Source organism: Pleurodeles waltl, chromosome 3_2 (assembly GCF_031143425.1).
Source record: "Pleurodeles waltl isolate 20211129_DDA chromosome 3_2, aPleWal1.hap1.20221129, whole genome shotgun sequence".
Taxonomy (NCBI): Eukaryota; Metazoa; Chordata; class Amphibia; order Caudata; family Salamandridae; genus Pleurodeles; species Pleurodeles waltl.
In genome coordinates, this window is record NC_090441.1 from 121,527,115 (window position 1) to 121,549,769 (window position 22,655).

The 22,655-nt window shown below is 45.4% G+C and overlaps 1 protein-coding gene across 2 annotated transcripts in view; it reads right to left on the reverse strand.

Annotated features, from left to right (window-relative positions):
• The window catches only part of COL26A1 (collagen type XXVI alpha 1 chain), a 622,272-nt gene that overhangs the window by 100,770 nt on the left and 498,847 nt on the right, over window positions 1–22,655 (reverse strand). For both annotated transcript variants that reach the window (XM_069226960.1, XM_069226959.1), the window contains exon 5: window positions 5,903–6,056. In XM_069226960.1, the coding sequence (XP_069083061.1) occupies window positions 5,903–6,056 (154 nt within the window). The remainder of the gene's footprint in view (window positions 1–5,902; window positions 6,057–22,655) is intronic.

Sequence of the window (22,655 nt, forward strand, 5' to 3'; positions counted from 1 at the left end):
CCACGCAGACCAAAAGACACACAGACACCCGTGCCCAGGCACCAGTGCAGGGCAAGAGATAAGCGAGGGCACGGGGGTGTGTGGCACCAGACACAAAACACTCAGTTTCACCCATGCAACCTGCGTGCACTAACCAGGGTCACCTTTCTCAATAAAATGCTCTTGCATTTGATGCTTATGATATTGCCAGTTCTACTTATTTATGCTTCTCTCCTTTGAAAGGAATATTGGCATTTTGCAACAGACTAAATGAAAAAACTCAAAGTTGCTGCAATGCACATTATTTTCTTTTTCTATGGCAGCTCAGAGGTATCAATTAATTTATGTTTTACAGTTTATGTATCTCAGGCCCGGCTCATTGGTTCTAAGCAGTCCTGACTTCAGTGACCCCCGAACTGCCGACACTAAAATCTCTTTGCCAGCTTGTGCCAATCTCTGCCAGTGCCCACGTTAGTGAGACTTTGTGCAACAAGTGGTGCTCTTACCTTGACTATAACACCACCAAGGGCACAGTAACCTTCTACACGTCCCAATGTAGAGCTGAAGCAGAGAAGTGTCCCTGCACCCAGCAGAGCAAGAGGGCATCCAAGCAGTGTGTGTACCCTCTGGCAGAAATCCATGTGCAATGCACGGCTCGCTCAGCAGGTAGACACTTCACATCAGGGCTGGCTTTAGGGGGTTGCGACAGGTGCGGCCGCACTGGGCGCTTGGCTGGAGGGTGGGGCACGGACCTTGGTTGGGGGGGAGGGGCGCTATGTTGAACAATAACTTACGATTTAAAAGCACCTGCTGGAGAGTCCCTTGTACGTCCAGCTTTCAGGTAGCAATACAAATGTCATGATACCTCGTGTGATGCATGCTCCTGCTACAGAGATGGATCCGAGTTGTGTCTAGTGGCAGTGTTGACTCGCCATAAAGTAGTACAGAGGGTTAATGTGCCTGCTGCAAAGAACAGATCAGTATTTCATGTGGAAAGCTGAGTGGATTAGTAAAGCCAGACTTTACTAGCGCTTTAAAAACAAATGAAATGCATGTGAGGGAGGGGATATGGGGACATGAGAGGCACTTTTGCCGGGTGGCAGTGAGGGAATCCGAGGAGGACAGGGCAGGGTGACAAGGATTGCCGCATCGGGCACCACCAGTGCATGGTTACCTGCGGGACAGATTTAGGTTATTTCTATGGGGCTATAGGTAGTGGGGCGGAGCGAAACTTCCAACATGAGCAAATAGTTCCACTGGGTTATTTGAGACTGACCGGTATGATCAGTTAATCACTTATTATTACAGGCACCAATCAGTAAAGTGCTGCAAATGAAATAGAAGCCAAACAGAAGTCTCTGCATTTGTTTGGCCCTGAACTGAATGAAGTCATATTGATCCTCAAGCTAGTGCAAGTGAGTGCAGTGTGCTAGTTATCAGAGACGAGCGGCTCGTGAAAGCCTCAGGTCTCACCTAAGCTCTTTAATCATTCACCGTTATAAATGAAAAACACTCCTTGTGCTCAGACTGCATCACGCAAGGTGACTGAGGTTGCCATCCACACGTGGTAGAGGTCACAAGGGACACTTTGGGTCAAGGCAGGACTCTGCCTCGCAAGCAGCCCAGAGGTCACTGGTCAGTGTCACTTTCCCCACTGCCTTTCCATGCCCAATCCCTGACACCTTCATGGCAGGTTGGGTAGGCTGCACTGTCACCCCTATAAATCTTGGGGGGGGGTTGTTCTATTTCGGGGACATGCTGGAGATGCTTCTTGGCTTCATACTCCCACTTGTACATTTCTTTGCTTCTAATGTTACACCCTTGGTAACAAAGATGTCATTACTTGGTTTAATGTTCTGTGTTGTGCTGCAGAATATTACTGCCTAATATGCAGCTTAGGGCTCGGTTGAGGTGTTCCCAGCCTAAAAGGACATCCCTGTAAACCCAGTGAATGAATGCTCCATTTCGGTGGTTCTTACCCTTCTGACTTCTGTGGACCCTGACTTTAGCATTACTGGAATCCGGGGACCCCCACAGAATCATTATTGGAATCCAAGGACCCACTACTGAGTCATTACTGGACGCTTAAACATTGCTGATGATTTGAACCGCCAAACACTACACAAGAAATACAGAAACAGGCATTCCACCAAACACATATACAAAAGATAACACATTTTATTTCGTTTTCAAACCAAGAAAGTAAAACAAAAAAATGTTAATAGGAAGGTTGGAGCTTTTCTAAATTCAATTGAAGTCACACATCTCCCATACTATATTATGTTTGATTACACCTGCACTGCTCCCACGAATCAATCTGAGGATTCTAATTAACTTTTTAACTTCCAATTTCAAATTCCTTGACATTTACAGTACATTTTAACATTTTCAGTTGTACATTTAGCCACTTTAGTTATATATACTTTATTATTTTTTTCTGAGTAGTCACGGACCCCCTTAGGAGGCTTTGTGGGCCCCCAGGGGTCCCCGGACCACAGATTAGGAACCACTGCCCTACGTGTTCTTTCACTTTATATCCCATTACAAAGCTGTGGGTCTCAACATGCGACTGGCCAGTAGCTTTGGGTTGATGGTTGAGGGGTGGGCTAATGCTGTGAGGAAAGTACCACGCAGTACAAAACATGCAGCAGCGATTGATACCCGTGAGAGCAGTAGCTTCTGCCTTTCTCCTCCTGTGTATCAGGCATTCTGGCATTCTTGTAAACGCACTTCTGGCCCCTCCTATTGCTAGCCTGAATGATGGATCAGCCACATACATAAAGTACTGGAAGGCTGCACATTGGTTTATATCTGAACAGTGTGAGCAGGGAGTGGGGCTGCCAGGCTTCAAAGAGAACCAGCAACATATGGGTGCATCATAGAAGACCACAAAGACCCTGAGGAAAGTAGAGAATTCCTTCCATCATTGAAAAGCACTGCTAACCATCTCTTTAGGTCTCGCCTACCAGACAGAGCAAGCTGCCTGTATGAAAAAAGACCAATTGTCGGCTTATAGTGGGCTTAGAGCCAATCCATTGCTTACCATTGGTTGGCTTTACTGCCAGTGCCATTTGCTTTCTTCCTATTTAGCTTGCTTGGGCTTTACTTCCTCGTGTTGAGTTTGCCACTCCCCAGGAGCATCACTACATCACTTGTGTCCTTCCACGGCACACTTTTGAGCAGTGGTTACTTGATTGTTCTTGGTTCTATTTAGTTAAGCACTCCTTGAGAGTGCATGTATTTTCCAGCTGTCTCTCTCAAGTACTTCTCTTCCCCTCTGCTGCACTCTGTGTTGCTCTCCCTTACCTGAGTGTTTCTCCTGAACCCCTCCGTGATGTGTTCACCGTTGTGAACTTCTGGTCCCAGTGTTACTTTCTCACCCATGCTTCTCCCTTCCGGCTCCACATTGCTCTTTCACTCACCAGGGTGTGTCTCACCCCTCTGTGCCCTCTCTCTGTATCACTTGCTTCACCAAAGCTGCACCTTCCACGTTGCTCTCCCACCTGCACCCTTCATGTTTCTTCTACCCTCTCACCCCTCTTGCTGCAGCCTCTCCTGCATGTTGCGTCCACCTAGTGTTGCCTTCCCCCATCTGCTTTAGAAAACACACATTTGGATGTTTTTTTCTTTGTATTTACTGATCCAACTTGGATTGGTTAAGAAAAAGAAAGAGATTTGATTTTGTAGGTGCGCACAAGCATGGTGCACACTGAACAGAATGAAGGAGCCGGCCAACCTGTCATAGGCCTTTTTTATTCCTCTCTAGCCATGCTGCATACCATCAGGAACCCCGTGCAGCGTCACAAAAACATTGGCAAAGCCGATAGATCCGAAAGGTGAGATATATCGGCGTTGCCAATGCTTGTTTTTGTACAGTGACGGGAGAGAGGGACATTACTTTCTGCAGCCTCCCTCCTCCCAGAAATTGTTCCATAACAAACAGAAACCCCTTCCATTGAAATGGACAGGTATTTCTACAGTAGTGAGCGCCTGTTTGTGCCAGCTAAAAATGAGGGATGGTCGTCCAATTCCTGGTGTGGTGCAGCTTCAGCCTGTTGTGATCTCAACCTTGAGCCCTCTCACTTGTGCTAGAAAGGGACACGATTAGAACCGCTTTACACCGCGCCCTGGACCTGCATGAAAGTTCTACTTATTTTACATCCTTTTCACTATGCCAGCATCACTTACCACTCCATAGCAGTACATATCTGCCAGTATTCAAGACAACCTCTCAACATAGTCCAGATTTGGTGCAGAGGGACACGGGGCTCCACGGCAGCACACAATACATCCTTCATTTGATTCACACATATACAATCGTGAGGGGAACTGCACAGGCCAAATCACCCAGCTAGCACACTCGCATCTGACCAGACGTCCGGCACCACCCAAGCAGCTGACAGCAGAGATGCTTATCAACCACAAATATCCACACACTGCCCACGGCTTACCCCAACAGAAACTGGTATTTTAATGGGGACGAGAAGGTACGGGGCAGGATGGCGCTGCTAGCTATACCAAGGGCAGAATGTGCACCATAAAACTATGCACTAACACTGCGCGCGCACGCACGCACTGACGCACGCACACAGAATCCTTTGGTATGTAACAGTTTCAGTGCTTAGCTAGTGGGATGTGCATTAAGTCTAACCACAACTATGCTCCTACAGAAAACAAAGGCGTTGCCATGGTGACCTGAGAGGTTCGCTTCAGGATGAGGTCCCTCCAGCCATGAGAGGAATAACTCAGTCTTCCCATCCTCGCATTCCATTCATGTTACTCACGTTAGGAGATCGCCCGCTCCCTGTGTGCTGGACAACAACATACGTGGTTTCCTAAACCTGTCCCAGCGTAAATCATCTTGTGGCCAAACGGCATAAACATGTTGACAAGTTTCTATGGCGTCCCGCCACAGGCCGGGTGCAGGGATATGTCCCGTCATCCCTAATGTCCCAAACACGGTTTGGTCCTCAGCACATTATCGCAAACATGTTTACTTCCTGTGAGATGTGCAGGTGTCCATCGGAGTCAATGATGAAGTAACGGCATTGTGCTAAGATGTCATCACTGAAGAACAGAGTTCGCTGAGGCTGCCGGAGGGTACCATCTGGAGTTTTATGAATGTTACGTTCAGTTTACAGGTCTGGATGAAAGTCATATTTGGAGGGACCAGTTAGAGCAGATAATTGATGGCAATAGATAAAGAACAGGTGGGATGCTGTACCTCAGCTTAGGGCATGCTCGCCAGGGGGGGCTCTGGTCTGGCTGCTTATCACCGCCCAGAGTCGAGGCGCTTGTCTGTTGTCCATTCCAGTACCACCTTCAGTCCTGACAGGCCAGCACAGGCTGGAGGGTCTGCAGCAGCATCTCCTCATCATGCGAATGCCATTGACTCCCTAAACCTGAGCACCAGTGGGCAGTGGCCTAGGAGCGGGAGGTAGGGGGGCAAATGGTTCCAGTTTTACCTAAGCCGAACCCATGAGAGTGGGGGGCTTCCTGCGCCTGGGGGCTGTAAGGCACACAGAGATATTGACTTGAAGATGGAGGTTGTATGAGGAGGGGAAGCAGCTCAGGACTTCACTGGTGTGGAGGAAAAGCCTAGGACGATGCGACTAGGCATGGTGATGAAAGTGGAGAGGATGAAATGGCCCTGGACTGGACCCTGGGGGACCTCACGCTTAAGAGTGTAAACAATGAAGGTGAGGAGCACCAGGAGACAGCGGAAGACGAAGGGAGCCCGTCCGACACTGTGTCGGTGATGCGCAGGGAGGTACAAGCAGTCAGTAAGGGTTATCCTTGAATGACATGTGTGCCTGCTACTTCTAATCCTGGACCATGCACCAGTGCTTGTTGAGAGACCTGTACCTGTATACTCAAGGGCTAGACGTACACTGCTCTGATGTACAGAAAAGGGTAAACTTACCTGAAGGCCTGAGCGGCTTCCTCAGAATGCCCCCCGGATTGCGCAGCGGAATCGCGTCAGGCAGAAAATCCTCATTCCATGTTTTAGCCCTCCTAGTGATGGGCAAATCATTTTCTGAAGGAGGGGATTTACCAGGGGCCTCCAGAAGAAGAATCTAAAAAAGGTAAAATAAGCACACATCAGGCACATAGCACATTCAGATGGATCTTTCTCTGCTCCTGAATATTGTTTCTCTCAATTTACCACCAGGCTTTCATAGCACACAGGACGGAAGTCACAGTTGGTCCAATATAATACTTGAAAGGTACCTTTTTCTTGATCCCGGGACATGCACTAACGTACAGCAAATTGAGTTATTCTGTGCAAATGTTTTCGACCACTAATATTTTACTCTCGAGCTTTCCTGATCTCCGCACCTTTTTCATACATTCAGGGTTTTCCATGGTTCTGTTGTATTTGATTAGTGGTGTGTAGTTGTGTTTAGTTGTCAAAGGCATGTTGAGAGTCTGTTTCACTAAAGGTACTGTCTCAGTAAAACTAATTTAAGACAGAAAGTTCTTTGTGGTGTGTTATGTATTGGGATCAGTGGACCAGAGAGTCTTGCTACTTTAGTTGAACTGTTTGGTCGGTTGACCATTGCATGGCCTGCATAGACATGTGGTCATGGTGGTGTTGTATGTTTGAACTAACATTATCTGAATGGATATGAGCTATATCTTGGTGTGAGATTGGAAAGTGGTGCGGATTTGCCAGCCAAAAGGCTTTGCTGGTGTGGGCCGTGTGTGATGGTGTCAGGGTTCCACAGCATTCTAGGTGTGATGGGAAATGTGTCGTAAAGTAGGGTTGTTGGGATGGAATTGCTGTTGCATGCCTGGCGCATGTGGTGTGGTCCGTTGTTTATTCTAGGCTGATTGTGTAGTTGTTTGATGTTCACTAGGTTCAGTCATGTTTATTCACACAGCCTGATCTGTGAGGTGAGGTGTGGTGCCAAGTAAGGCCTATTGACAGGCGGCTTGCCTGTGGAACATAAGCAGGCAATGTGTACCATAACGGAAGAGTACGTGTTTTATAACCATAAGTGTGTAGTTTATTGTACGACAAAACAGAAAGCAGTATAAAATCGTATTAAAACAGAACCAAAGTATGGTTACAAATCTGATGATATAGCAGGTACCAGACTGATGACCCCGGACAGGACCAGCAGCAGCCATCCTAGTGGGCTGCTATAAGGAGCTCTGATTTACCTACTGTTACCTGTGCTCCCAACCACAGATTACCCGCTACACCCTAAAGGTTGTATTGTAGCACAACAGGGGTTGAGGGGTCGGGGTTGTGGGTATGACTGCTGCGTGTCCTGTTGGTGTAGGGGTCATCGGAGGGCTCTTGAATTCCTAAGAGGTTGGAAGGATCAGAAGAGGTAGATTTAATATCACAGAATTGATCAAAGATTTCTGCAGCATTGCTCATTGCTCAGGCTGTAGGACCAGCCTGTGTAGGACAGTGGACTCCTCTGGACTGGCAGGCACTCTGATCATTATTTGGACTTGAGGAAGGAAGCCAGAGGGGAGGATGTTGATGAGGGCGTCCCAGTGAATTGAGACAAAACTGTCTGCCAGGGCAGAGAGGATGGAAGTAGTAAAAGGTGAGTGACCGAAAACGACCTGGAGGCGGTTCTCCTGGACCAGCGGGTCCTCAATATTGAGGGAGCACTGAAGGAGGTAGACTCCAAGATACAGAGGGGAAAACAGATGGATGAATCTGTCCTTCCCATGGTAGGGGACATGAAGGCTGAAAGGTTAGGGTGTTATTGGAGTGACATAAATCAGGCAATCCAGAGTTCATCAATGATGAGGCATTGCATAGCACTGGCAAAGACCCTGTTGGTGGAGGTTAAACCTGTGAGACAGCCTGCGAAGGGCCCTTATCTTTCTCAGATAGGAAATTAAATAGTATTGGCAGAGCTCGCAAGCTCACGGCAGACAGAAAGAGTTCCTGGCCAGATAAACAGTGGTGAAAAAGAACCTAGTAATGGCTGAAAAGACTATTCATAATTTCCCGCTTCTCCATTGTGCCACTTTCCAACTATGACAAAGTTCCTGAAGCAGGGTCTTCAAACACTGGCCATCCAAACTGAGGTTGTGACTTGAGGAAAAGTGTGTTCTCCCCTCCCAGAGGCAGCCAAAAGGTTTATAGAGTGTCAAACACCAGTAGCCCGCTACCAATACCTCTGCGGGCTCAACAAGCACTCTAGATTCTGGGGTGGAAAATTGAATATTAATGTTGCTCTGCTCGACTATCTGTCTTTTCAGAGGTGACAGAGGAACTGTGGACACGATCCAGTGGTTCTCTCTTGCACACTAGTGTTCTAAGCTGACTTTTCTTACCCCACTACTTTCCTTTAAATAAAGATCATACTGTTGCTGAGGACAATCAGAGACTGTGATCTAGTGATGCGCTAACAATAGATAGTTATGTGTGGTTTCCTTGCTTCAGTGGTTATCATCGGAGGGCGCGTCTTGTTGACATTGGTTCAGAGTTGACTCCTCCACTGTTCTCTGTGTCCAATTAACCTATTTAGGAGTCCCGAGGGGCAAGGAGAAACATACTTACTCACTTAGTTAAATGACAGTGTAACCCATTTGGTCACACATTAAATCTCAGAGATGAATTTAAAGTTTCAAGAAGTATTTATTACAGACTTAAGTATAAACTTATATAAATAAGCCTCAGAAACATACTATACAGTATATGTACAGAATCACCAAAGGAGAATCAGAGTGTCAAACCAAATTAAATTTTACAAGCATGTAACAGACCAATATCTCTGCAGCAGTGATCCAAAAGATGAGAAAAGGTAACTGATGTCTTGAATCAAGAATTAGATTTTCCTCCCTAATCATTGAATCTAAATAAGCCTAACTATTCTAATAAGGCTAAAGGAATTGGACTTGAGAGTGTTAGCATCACGGGACCCTCACTGGAAGTCCTGCAAGAGAGTTGTGGGTAGCATAATGCCACTTCAGTCAAGTAAAGAAAACATGTCTGTACCACTCTAAGTCTCTAAGAATCCACTCAAGTCAAGGGGCAGAGGGAACCTAAATCTGAAACTAACTGAACAACACTTTAGTCTCTTACAGAACCTTCCAGTAGCTGACATCACAGCCAGTAACTTTCCATTGACAGGGCACAGTTGTAAATCACAACCCTCATCAGCCTTCATCGATTTGGACCGCATCTAAACCTTGGATCACTTCCATATCCAGGAATACGTAGGGGTGTTGTTCTCCATGCCTCCTGTCGTTACTTATTTTGTCCTTGACAACCCAGCTTCTCATACCACCTTATCTATGCCTAACAATGTACTCTTCATTAACTGAAGCCTGTTACCGATGCACCTGCAAATTTAAGAAATATGCAACAAGGACAAGCTTCACGTTGAAAGTTAAACCCAAGAAAACATTTTAGGCATTAATTCCAGCCAACCTAATGTGGACTTCAATGCACACTTGAATATATGACTAAATGTGCATTTCTCATAATCACAATAAATAAAGAATGATTATGGAAATGTATCATTTCTAAGACATCACAGCACATTTGAATATTATTGCATAAATGTGATTTGCGTATGACATTTCTACATTCCTACTTATAAGTGCACTATAATGTCATTTCTTTTCAGCGCACCACATTTTACAACCATGAAATTTTATGCGTGTTATATATGTAACTGATTATTTTATCATTCCTTTCAGAAAAGCATAATGGCACAGCCAAGCTATGCTCTTTCAACATATAATGGCTGTCTCTATTACTTGGAAATGTCATCTCTCGCTAATTTGGAGAAATATTAAGAGTTAGAAGAACTGTTCCATAAGGTATAGGACCCATATCTGAAAACATGACTAAGTTCGCTACTGCTCTTACAGCATGATCCTGGAGTTCCATGCTATACTGCCTGCTTCTTGCTAAACTTGATGGTACAGACATTCTCAATGAAATGGCAAGACATATTGTTTACTTTTCTGTATGTAGTGTATGAAAAATGATTAAAGATCAATGTTAAACAGTATTATTTGTAACTCTAAATGGTCAATCTAATACTTTACTTGAATTCAGAAAAGATACAAATTAAGGTTATATGAGGTCGTTTGGTATAACAAAAAGCTGTTTGTAATAGTCCAAATTTTCCCTCATCTTTGGCAAGACAACCATAGTAACACGAAACAGAGATAATGGTAAAACAATTACATTGTAATAGAATGTGTGAGCTGTACCATGCGGGGAACAAAATTATACATGTGTTACATCGATGGAACACGTCACCCGGAGATCTGTTGCTTGACATGAATATATCTGCGCTTGATTAGTGTCCAGGCTGCCCTCCAGCATCTAGATTGGGAGGCTTGTGGACTTTAACTCTATCATCAGCACAGCAAACAGATGGATCTTGCATCACAATTTTGACAGCTCTTGGGATAGAACACATCTTTTTACATTGAATCTTCGGTTCCTCAACTAGGCAATGTTCCAGAAGCAACAGAATCGTTCACATATATGCAGTTCCTATGTTACATCTTCTCTAGGGTCAGAGAATATAAGTTCCATGTTCTGTTCCAGAAATAGTAGCATTTATCAGTAAGTAACAATACCTAAATACACCACGTCATTAAATGCAACACATATCCAAACAAAAAAATAATAATACATTCATGGTTGTCAATAATGTTAAAGATAATGGCATATTGTTTATGTCATTTGTAATTTCATCTGTTACATCAAGGGTGAGGCCAAGAGCTTTGCATTTGGTGTCAGATTTATGGCTTCATGGCCACCTCCAAGGTCCTTCTCATTGGGTCACATGTCGGCCGTATACATTGGAGTCCAATGTCTCACAGCAGTGACAGACCACCTCACGGGGTGCCACTCGAAGGTTTTCATGTTGGCTTAAGGTCTGCTGCACGTCAATGAGTGGGTTATTTATTGAGGGTCAGGCTGGGCCTTTGGGGATCACCTTCTGTCTCAGTCACACTTAGCAGAGCTAGACACCTAACAGCAGAATTGGCACATGAGATAGCAAGCTTTAGAGGTGAAAGACAGTAAACATGGCAGACTACCTACTCTTCAGAAAAAGCTCAGCAGGATAGATATTCTGCACAGTCCCGGGAATTTGCTCCTAACATCTTAAGAGAAGAATTCCATAAGTTCTGTCTCAGACCTGGGTACTCTCGCTCTACAAAACTCAAAGCTTCAGGGAGTCAACATAATAACTTTGGCTCATGTTTGTCCCGTCTTGTGGACAGTTGGCATCACCAAATGTCCAGTCAAATTTAACATTTGCCTGAAGCTTTTGGAGGGGGGAGGGATCAATCATTGCAGATCACATTAGTTTTTGAAGAAGTCACATTTCAATGGTTATCAGTTGAAAATAAAGCCATCCTCTTATGACTTGTGCTTTTCAGGTAGATATTTTCTGCTCCCAGCATAAGCACACAATGTGGGGATGGGTGACCAGACCAATGTGTGCCTTTTGGTTAGGCCACCCGGCCAAAGTCTTGGGATTCCTTTCTCTGAGCTCAATCCTTCAATTTCTGAAACTGGTTTGAAGTTTCAGCCAGAGCACAAAAGGTCTTTCCTGGGAATACATATTGAAAGTGATACATTGGACTTGGCTTCAACGTGTATTCCAAAGGAATTTCAAGCTAAAGAAGCAGTGTGAGTGAACATGCTGAAAAAAGGGAACACTGCAATTCTTGCACACCCAGGTCACTACAGATCACTGCACCAGGTCACTGTAAGTCACCCGAAAACCTTTTGGACCCTACAACCTTATGGACTTCGCTCTTATGGCCAATTAACTGGCTGTAAGAATTGTTCCGTAGCTTTTAGATTCACATGTGAGTCTTCTGCCTCCCTGATGAAGGAGAAGAGTGCCTCATCAGGAAAACAAAACAACTCTAAGAAGAAAGTCATATATTGGGACATTGTGAGCTACAGTGGGCTCCACCTAGATCAATAAGTCAATACCCAGTTGAAAAACTTTGTAAAAAATGGAAACACTTGCAGGCCCAAATATATGATGGAGGAAAAATACATAACATGAATTTAGAAGAGATTCACACAGTACAACTTGCACACTTTTGCAGTTATAGTCTGGATTCCTTTCAGTGGAACGAAAAGGTCTATATGGACTTCCACTGGAGGAAAGAATGTATGAGTTAATGGACACTTTTTGTGACTACTTAGCAGTAATAACTCCAACCATTACTGAACAAGCCTCTAATTCTTAGGATACCATTACATTCACAGTTCCAGGGGCAAAATAGCCAAACTAGGGAATGTTTCTTTCACACAAAAAACATGAGTTTGCATTTGGAAACACTCAGCCAGGTATGCACATCGGAGAGATTCTCCTACCGACTGTCAATAAGTCTTGGCAGAAATAGAAGACTGAATTTTTCTAAAGTAGGACCACATTGCAGGTAGGGCTAGAGAGATGGCAAGGTGAAGTAGACAACAGTTCTTTTCGAAGGCTTGACCAGGATTGAATATGTGTCTCACTCAAACATGTCAAGAGTCAGGGAGCAGTGGGTGTTGTAAGCTGTAGGAAAGTACCCTCTTTTTAGCATGGTTACACCCACTTTTTGCCTGATGTCAGTGTGTTTGACTGCGTTCACTGGGATCCTGCTAACCAGGAGCCCATTGATTATGCTCTCTCTCTGCAAACTTGGTTTCTTGAACATCACATACCTGACATTTGGCACACTGGTACCCACTTGTAAGTCGCTAGTATATGGTCCCAGGTACCCGGGCATTGGGGTACCAGGGGATCCCCATGGACTGCAGCATGTATTATGTCACCCATAGGGAGCCCATATAAAATGTGACTGTAGACCTGCCATTGCAGCCTGCATGAAAAGGTGCATACACCTTTTCACTACAGGTCACTGTAAGACACCCCTATGGCAGGCCCTCCTAGCCCAGAGGGCAGGGTGCAAGCACCTGTGTGTGAGGGCACCCCTGCACTAGCAGAGGTACCCCCATGAACTCCTGTTCCATTATCCTGGATTTCGTGAGTCCGGGGATGCCATTTTATGAGTGTACTGAACATAGGTCACTACCTATGTCCAGCTACAAAATGGTAACTCCAAAACCTGGGCATGTTTGGTATCAAACATGTCAGAATTATACACCAATACTGTTGCCACTATTGGAAGTATGATTCCATGCACCCTGGGGGCTCCTAAGAGGACCCCCAGCATTGCTGCTAACAGGCTTCTGGAATTTTCCGGGCAGCCCAAGCTGCTGCCACCCATCAGACAGGTTTCTGCTCTCATGCTGCTTGAAAAGCTCAAGCCCAGGAAGGTAGAATAAAGGATTTCCTTTGGGAGAAGGGGGTAACACCCTCTCCCTTTGGAAAGAGGTGTTACATGAATTGGGAGGACTAGCCTCCCCAAGCCATTGGTATGCTTTGAAGGGCACATTTGGTACCCTCCATGCATAAACCAGTCTACACCGGTTCAGGGACCCCAAGTCTCTGCTCTGGCATGAAACTGGACAATAAAAAGGGGAGTGATTACTCCCCTGTCCATCACCACCTCAGGAGTGGTGCCCAGAGCTCCTCCAGAGGGTCCCTGGATTCTGCCGTCTTGAATCCAAGGTGGGCAGGGGCCTTTGGAAGCATCTGAGTGGCCAGGTCAGGCAGGTGACGTCAGAGCCTCCTCCTGATAGGTGGTCACCTGGCTAGAAGACCAATCCTCCTTTGAGAGTTATTTAGCACCTTCCTCTTGGGTGGGTCCTCAGATTTGGCTTGCAAGATTTCAGCAGGGCTCCTCTGCAAACTCTTCATTGACTTCTAGCCACTGGAACTGCGACTAGACTCTCCAGGACCTGACAATCTGCACCCTCGACAAAACTCTGCTTGCAACATTTTTTATACGGCTCCTTCCAGCTTCTGCAACATTTCCTTGGCTGTGCATCTCCAGCTCCAGGACTTCATTGCTGACTGTCTTCGTCCTACCGTCGACCAACTCCTGCAACCACAGAGAGGTGGGTAGTGGTTCCTGCCACCACCAGGCACACCTGCGACTTCTGGACTTGTCCCTTCTTCCACAGGTCTTCCTCTTCAGGAATCCACTGCTGGTTTCTTACAGTCTTGTCTGGGTGTTGCATTTTCTTCCTTTCAGTCCTTTTGGGTGGTTTGGGGAAAATCCAGTAACTTACTCCTTTCTTCCTGGTCGATGGAGGGCACTGTGGTACTTACCTTTGGGGTTTCCTAGTTTGGCCAACTCCCCTCTACACATTCCACTTACCTAGGTGGGGGTCCTGCATTCGTATTCCACTTTTTTAGTATATGGTTTGGGCTCCCCCTAGGGTCACTATTGTCGATTGCTATTGCATTGTTTTCGATTTCTATTTATGTCCATTTCTGTTTACTAGTGTGCATATGTAGTGTGTTATTTACCTCCTATTGGAGGGTTGCCTCTCTAGTACTCTTTGGTAATTGTCAATTTATTTTTGAAACACTGAGTGATTTCTTCATGTGTGTAAGTGCTGTGTGGCTATAGTGGTATTGAATGAGCTTTGCGTGTCTCCTAGATAAGCTTTTGCTTCTCACCCACAGCTACCGCTAGAGAGCCTGGCTTCTAGACACTGCCTACACTTCACTAATAGGGGATACCTGGACCTGGTATAAGGTGTAAGTACCTTGGGTACCCACCACACACCAGGCCAGCTTCCAACATAAGCAAAGTGTTAAACCACAAATCCTAGGTCCCGTGGGAGCTTTCACAGAGGCAGGATTTTAGCTGGCTTACTAAATGCTGCTTGTAGCTTTCACATTCCAAAGTCCAGTGAAAGTAACACTGGCTATGATGCAGGAAGATGATTGCTGGCTTTGCTATTGGTTGAGCTGCCTTAGTTAAGTTTAGCTTTTGCTTGGGATCAACACTAAAATGAACGGATTGTTTTATTGTTACCTGGCAGCGATCCTCTGATCTTTCGCTCATCCTACTACGATTTATTGTATATAGCGCTTTGTGTCTGAGTGGTAATATAAGCGCTGCCCAGGAAAGCGCTTGAAAGTCGCAGGATAAATTACAAGTGAAGCTGTTATTAAAGACAGTTCTAATGTTCGAAATGCTGTCACAAAAAGGTACAATCTGATACAATTGTGAAGATGGACCTGTTGTGTGATGACTGATGCGTGTTGCGAGTGAATATGCTGGTGCTGGACTCAAGGTGTCGGGGGGAAGGGAAACCTCGGGATATACTTCAGAGACCTTGCATAAATAAAGACTGAAAATATTTTTTTAAAGACTACAGTTTTAGGTCTTGCAAGACGCAGATTTACCTGTCGAGGGCGATCGAATGTTAACAATATTTTACACATAAATAGTGCACAGAGTGGGGTTTGGGTCAGCCCCGTTCGGCCACTGGCTACTGAGTAATCTTCAATGTTTTTCTTCGCGTGGATGAGCTGCCACCAAGTCCGTGGCATTTTGAGAAAGGTCACAGTGTTCCAAATCTGTTCAAAGTAGTTCTGTACTTGAAGCGTGTTGGTGTCACCGCTCCCTCTTCCTGCAGCAGATCAGAGAAGCCCTCTGATGCTAAAAGTTCATTTTTCTACCGCTATTAATGTACCATTTTAGCAGCTGGCAGTGGGAAGACCCAATTCTTGCTGCGATTGGTAACATGGAAATATGAAACCCTCCATTCACGCACCTAAACGTCAGCTGCGTCGTAGCGCAGAAATGGTAAGTGTTATTAGCATCCAGCTCAATCATATATATTTTATTGACCTCGAAAGGATTAAATGCTTTGTCGTCCCTGCAAGTTCCACCAAAAGAGCTATAAAGCTGACCATAGCAACAGCGCATAAACTGAATTTCCTCTAGGCGCTTGAATATTTGTCATAACTTTACCAAAATGTCCCTTAGTCTATTTGTAAAGCCAGAGATGCTCTTCTAAGTCCCCCGCACCCCCAGTTCAATAAGCTAAAGTTGTTTGTGCTATTGTAAGAGAAGTGAAAGTCGTCATCTCCTGTCTGTGAGCATCTGATCCCATCACTGTGCCCCCTCCTGTGAGCTGGCTGGCACTGGGGAACAGGACACAATGCACAGAATATTTTAGGAAGCGATAAGGGCCCCCCGGGCGCAAAAATTGGGACTTCTCAGCCACTTTATGTAGAGCACCTTAAAGGCATGTTGTCTCCATGTTGGCACATCACACACTGGGCCGATTAGGCCTTTTACTCCGCCGGGCATTTCCCCGGGAGGCTGGAGCACTTGGAGGTCGGTTTTGAAGGTCCGGGTGCGCCTGTCACTTTCCCCAGATCCTCGAGGGTAACTGCAGAAGGCAAGGCAGTGAGGGAGGGGGATAGATGCACTTCAAAGAGAGAGCGAGAGATAGGGGGAGGGTCCAGAGAAAGATGTCAGAAAGGGAGCAGAGAAGGGGAGAGAGAACAGATGGACAGAGTGCCACAGCACACAGCGAGGAAGGGAGTGGGGCTGGTTTGAGCATTTTTGCCAGGGTTACTTTAGGTTCCCCAGTTCAGCCCTGATCACACAAAGATCATGTTGCATTAAAGGTATGTGGACTTTTCCAATCAAGAACAACAATATTTCTTTCCATATCAGTATTTCTTTTAAACTGTTTTTTTTTATTTCCAGGAAAATGTTACATTGCACCTCTGAAGCATGTTGTAGATAAGTATTATATTTATATATATTGGGACTTGCATATGTATATGTGTGTTATTTTTAACTGCTTAATCTTGACAAGTGGGGTACACACCTGTTAGTGCTGAGTTATGACCTAGGACCGTACATGTGATGCCAAGTAAAGGTAAGAGAAAGGTAATTCTATCTGTCCTAATTTCTAATCTAAACTATCCCTATTTTACATTTTATTATATTTTGGGAAGCATTATATAACCAAATACGTCTAAACATTTCTTGTACTTTAAGTTTCTAATCCTGCTGCAAATAATGACATCGGACTGACAATTTTTGAAGGCTGCGTAAATACTTGATGGATATATACATGTTTTTAAAAATAAAAATAAAAAATTATTTTACTGCAGTAAATAGGTTTTAACTTTTGCTAGATTTGCCAGTCAAAAACTAGTTCTAGTTTTCTAATTTTTAGGTCGAGCGCGCAAGCGCTTTAACCTGTTGTATACATTGTGGGCTTTTAACCACGTCCATCACTATCACTCGTTCATTGGCATGCCTTTCAAAAATCCTTTGTTAACATTGGTATATCCTTTACGTTTGTTCCTCTTTGGGGAGGTTTTGTTACTGCCTTGCTGACTGCCTCTGTTTCATGGATAATTGCACGTTTGCCGATACGTTTGACTGTGAGCGAACTTCTTTAGGTCAAGCACAAGAGTTCGACCTCGTGTATACTTTTAGTATACTTCTTATGGCTTAAAGTGGTTTCATTTGTTGGTTGCAGTGTCCTTTAAAAATTCTTGCTCGCTAGTGGTCAGTTCTGCCTTTTCCTCCCTCCTTTTTCTATTTCAGAGCTGTGACCAACTACTGTATTATTCCAGTTTGGTTTCTTTATCTGCTGTTGTGATGGGCTATTTTTGTTATTTCTGTGGTGCTCCCCTTTTACTGTGGGTGTTTTAGGCTGGCAGCCGCCTGTGTTTTATTGCAGTATTCCGTTCCTCCCATCTTCTCCCATGTCACTGACATTTGTTCTGGCTTTATACCAGTGCTGTCCTGGTTTACCTCTGGCTCCTAAAATAAGCTTATTTTACAAAAGAAACACCTGCATGTTTAGCTCACTGCTCATGAAATCCACAATAAGCCCTTTCCGGTAGAAAGTAGTTAAACCTAGAATCAATGATGTAAAACTTGCTTAGCCTTGCATCGCATCTTGAGTCTCTCTTTCCAGGGCCCCTCCCTGCCAGCACTCATGACATCCCACACAAGGCAGTGCTTATCTCCTTTATTGGGGCCATAAATCTTCTCAGGCTGCTCTGCTCCTCGAAATGCGAGGCAAGAATGCTTGCAAGACTTTTCACTCTGTAAAAATAAATATAAAATGCTTTTCCAGCCTTATTTTCCAATTTCTGTTCAGATGTTTACACAATGCAAGATAGTGCAGACATCTTCTCAACTCTCCTCAAGGGCTTGTGATTTCTGATGTCAGTAGCCGCCAGTGACCACCAAAACATGGCAGGAAAAGACGAAATTATGAGTCAGGGTTGACCAATTTTTGTGGCAAGAAAAGTCCAGTTCTGAATTTACAATGCTAATAGCTCTAACTCAAGAAAATGTGAGACCCATTGCACTGAAAATGCTTGTTTTCCTTTTGTGTCTCTCCTTTGCACTCATGCTCATGGCGGCCATAGCGCTTTGAATCGTCTCGCTTATGTCAACTAATGTTTTATTTTTCATTTTCAATTTATGTGGCAAGAAAGGTCCAGTTAGGAATTTACAACGCTAATAGCTCTAACTCGAGTAAGTGCGAGACCCATTGCGTTGCAAATGCTTGTTTAGTTTTTACTTAAGCTTTCCTTCATTTTTTGGTCATCTGCATTTTGACGCTGGAAAGGTTAAGCGGAGGATTTGAAATGATATCTCTAGAGCTGTTAAAGGAACACATGTTCGATACAACAGGCTGCCTTATTGTTAATTTCCATCAACAAGGAAACCAAACCTTCATTTTGCGACTTTGCTGCTATGAAGTGGATATGCAGATAGCAATTCATGTCCTCTGATGTCAGTCCTTGCCTCAGGGGTAAATGACAGTGAGATAACTAACTGTGGACTTTCTTAAAATAGCGAGACTTACTGACTTTGCCAGTGGATGTTTAAATGGTGTAGGAAAGTACCATCTTGCCGGGCATGTTACCCCCATTTTCACTGTATGTATGTTTGTTTTAGTCCTTGTGTCACTGGGATCCTGCTAGGCAGGACCCCAGTGCTCATAGTATGTGCCCTGTAAGTGTACCCTGTGTGGTGCCTAACTGTATCACTGAAGCGCTGCTAACCAGAACCTCAGTGTTTATGCTCTCTCTGCTTTCTAATTTTGTCACTGCAGGCTAGTGACTAAAGTTACCAATTCTCATTTGTACACCCATATAATTCCCTGTATATGGTACTTAGGTACCCAGGGTATTGGGGTTCCAGGAGATCCCTATGGGCTGCAGCATTTCTTTTGCCACCCACAGGGAGCTCAGGCAATTCTTACACAGGCCTGCCCCTGGAGCATGAGTGAAATAACGTCCATGTTATTTCACAGCCATTTTTCACTGCACATAAGTAACTTATAAGTCACCTACATGTCTAACCCTCACTAGGTGAAGGTTGGGTGCCAAGTTACTTAGTGTATGGACACCCTGGCACTAGCCAAGGTGCCTCCACATCGTTCAGGGCAAATTCCCTGGACTTTGTGAGTGCGGAGACACCATTACACGCGTGCACTATACATAGGTCACTAGCTATGTATAGCGTCACAATGGTAACTCTGAACATGGCCATGTAACATGTCTAAGATCATGAAATTGTCACCCCAATACAATTCTGTTATCGGGGGGACAATTCCATGATCCCCTGGGTCTCTACCACAGAACCCGGGTACTGCCAAACTACCTTTCCGGGGTTTCCACTGCAGCTGCTGCTGCTGCCAACCCTTCAGACAGGATTCTGCCCTCCTGGGGTCTGGGCAGCCCGGCCCAGGAAGGAAGAGCAAAGGATTTCCTCTGAGAGAGGGTGTTACACCCTCTCCCTTTGGAAATAGGTGTGAAGGGCTGGGGAGGAGTAGCCTCCCCCAGCCTCTGGAAATGCTTTGATGGGCACAGATGGTGCCCATCTCTGCATAAGCCAGTCTACACCGGTTCAGGGATCCCCCAGCCCTGCTCTAGCACGAAACAGGACAAAGGAAAGGGGAGTGACCACTCCCCTGACCAGTACCTCCCAGGGGAGGTGCCCAGAGCTCCTCCAGTGTGTCCCAGACCTCTGCCATCTTGGAAACAGAGGTGTTGGGGGCACACTGGACTGCTCTGAGTGGCCAGGGCCAGCAGGTGATGTCAGAGACCCCTTCTGATAGGCTCTTATCACTCTTGGTAGCCAATCCTCCTTTCTTGGTAGCCAAACCTCCTTTTCTGGCTATTTAGGGTCTCTCCTCTGGGGTATTCTTCAGATAACGAATGCAAGAGCTCACCAGAGTTCCTCTGCACTTCCCTCTTCGACTTCTGCCGAGGATCGACTGCTGACTGCTCCAGGACGCCTGCAAAACGGCAACAAAAAAGCAAGACGACTACCAGCAACATTGTAGCACCTTATCCTGATGGCTTTCTTGACTGTTTCCTGGTGGTGCATGCTCTGAGGGCTGTCTGCCTTCACCCAGCACTGGAAGCCAAGAAGAAATCTCCTGTGGATCGACTGAATCTTACCCCTGCTAACGCAGGCACCAAAAGACTGCATCACCGGTTCTCTGGGTCCCCTCTCATCTCGACGAGCATGGTTCCTGGAACACAGGAGCTATATCCAAGTGACCCCCGTAGTTCAGTGATCCTTCAGTCCAAGTTTGGTGGAGGTAAGTCCTTGCCTCTCCATGCAAGACTGCAAACCTGTGTACTGCGTGATTTGCAGCTGCTCCGGCTTCTGTGCACTTCTCCAAGGATTCCTTTGTGCACAGCCTAGCCTGGGTCCCCAGCAATCCGTCCTGCAGTGCTCAACCCTCTGCGTTGGACTCCGACGTCGTGGGACCCTCCTTTGTGACTCTGAGTGGACTCCGGTTCACAAATCTTCTAAGTGCCTGTTCCGGTACTTCTGCGGGTGCTGCCTGCTTCTGTGGGGGCTTTCTGAGTTGCTGCACACCCCCTCTGCCCCCCCCTCTCCAAGGGGCGACATCCTGGTCCTTCCTGGTCCCCAGCAGCACCCAAAAACCTCTACCGTGACCCTTGCAGCTAGCAAGGCGTGTTTGCGGTATTTCTGCGTGGAAACACTTCTGCAACCTCCAGCACGCCGTGGGACATCTTCCTTCCAAAGGAGAAGTTCCTAGCCCTTTTCATTGTTGCAGAATCCTTGGCTTCTTCCACCCAGAGGCAGCCTTCTTGCACCTTCATCCGGGGTTTCCTTGGCTCTTGCCCCCCTGGACACTATCGCGACTCTTGGACTTGGTCCCCTTGCCTTGCAGGTCATCAGGTCCAGGAATCCGTCTTCAGTGCTTTGCTGGTGTTTGTGGTTCTTGCAGAATCCCCCTATTACGACTATTGTGTCCTATTGGGGTAGTAGGAGTACTTTACTACTACTTTTCAGGGTCTTGGGGTGGGGTATCTTGGACACCCTGACTGTTTTCTTACAGTCCCAGTGACCCTGTACAAGCTTCCATAGGTCTGGGGTCCATTAGTGATTCGCATTCCACTTTTGGAGTATATGGTTTGGGTTGCCCCTAGACCTTTATTCACCTATTGCATCCTATTGTAATTCTACACTGTTTGTATTACTTTTCTTACTATTACTTACCTGTTTTGGGTTTGTGTACATATAACTTGAGTATATTTCTTACCTTCTAACTGAGGGTACTCACTGAGATACTTTTGGCATATTGTCATAAAAATAAAGTACCTTTATTTTTAGTAACTCTGAGTATTGTGTTTTCTTATGATATTGTGCTATATGATATAAGTGGTATAGTAGGAGCTTTGCATGTCTCCTAGTTCAGCCTAAACTGCTTTGCCAAAGCTACCTTCTACCAGCCTAAGCTGCTAGGAACACGTCTATTCTACTAATAAGGGATAATTGGACCTGGCACAGGGTGTAAGCACCACAAGGTAACCACTATAAGCCAGGCCAGCCTCCTACATTGGTGGTGCAGCAGTGGGATAAGTACTTGCAACTGCTTTTCCACTTTGTCATTTGGTACTTTTCATAAGAGAATCATATACCAAATAGTTCAGTATATGTACACTTAACCAAAAAAGTTTGTTTTTCTATTCTAAAACATTTAACAAAGTTCTGAAAGGTTTTTGAAAACTTCTAAACGTTTTCCCACAGTTTGAACACGTTTTTTTCTGTGCTTTCTAAAGTTCTAAAACGTTTTCTTTCTCACTATCCTTAAACCTGTACTATCATGTCTGTTGTAGAGCCCACTCACAAAAATGTTAATGCAACATATGAGAGTTTGAACTATAAAAGTTTGAGGGGTCTCTGCCTGGATAGAGGTTTGAGTATAGGTAAGAATCCTACAAAAGAGTTTCTCTTTACCATTCTCATTGTAGAACCAGTCTGGCCCATCTCAGGAGAGGTTAGAAAATGGGGAAGCTTCCCAGCTCATTGCAGAACCAGTCTGGCCCATCTCAGGAGAGGTTAGAAAATGGGGATGCTTCCCAGTCTGACTCAGAGGAGTTCCATGAGGAAGCTGGGGAGGGTTCTTACAAAGTCCTGCCCCCTAGCAGGGCTCCTAGTGACACTGATAGTGTTAGAGGGTCCCACACCAGTAGGGCATCTTTCACCCCTAGAGGCCAGGTTACTAGGGTCCAGACAGTTAGGGACAGGTCTCCCTCTGAAACTTCCCACATTTCGTCTGTGTCTAAACATTGCCAACCCACCCACCCTGAGGATAACTTGTTAGAAAGGAAACTCAAAAAGTTGAGGGTTGAAGAGACCAGACTGAAGTTTAAACAGCAGCAGCTGGCCTTAGATAGGGAATCCCTAGACATAGAGGGGGAAAGACAGAGGTTGGGGTTAGTTCCCCATGGTGGCAGCAGCAGTATTTCTGAGCAATCCTGTTAAAG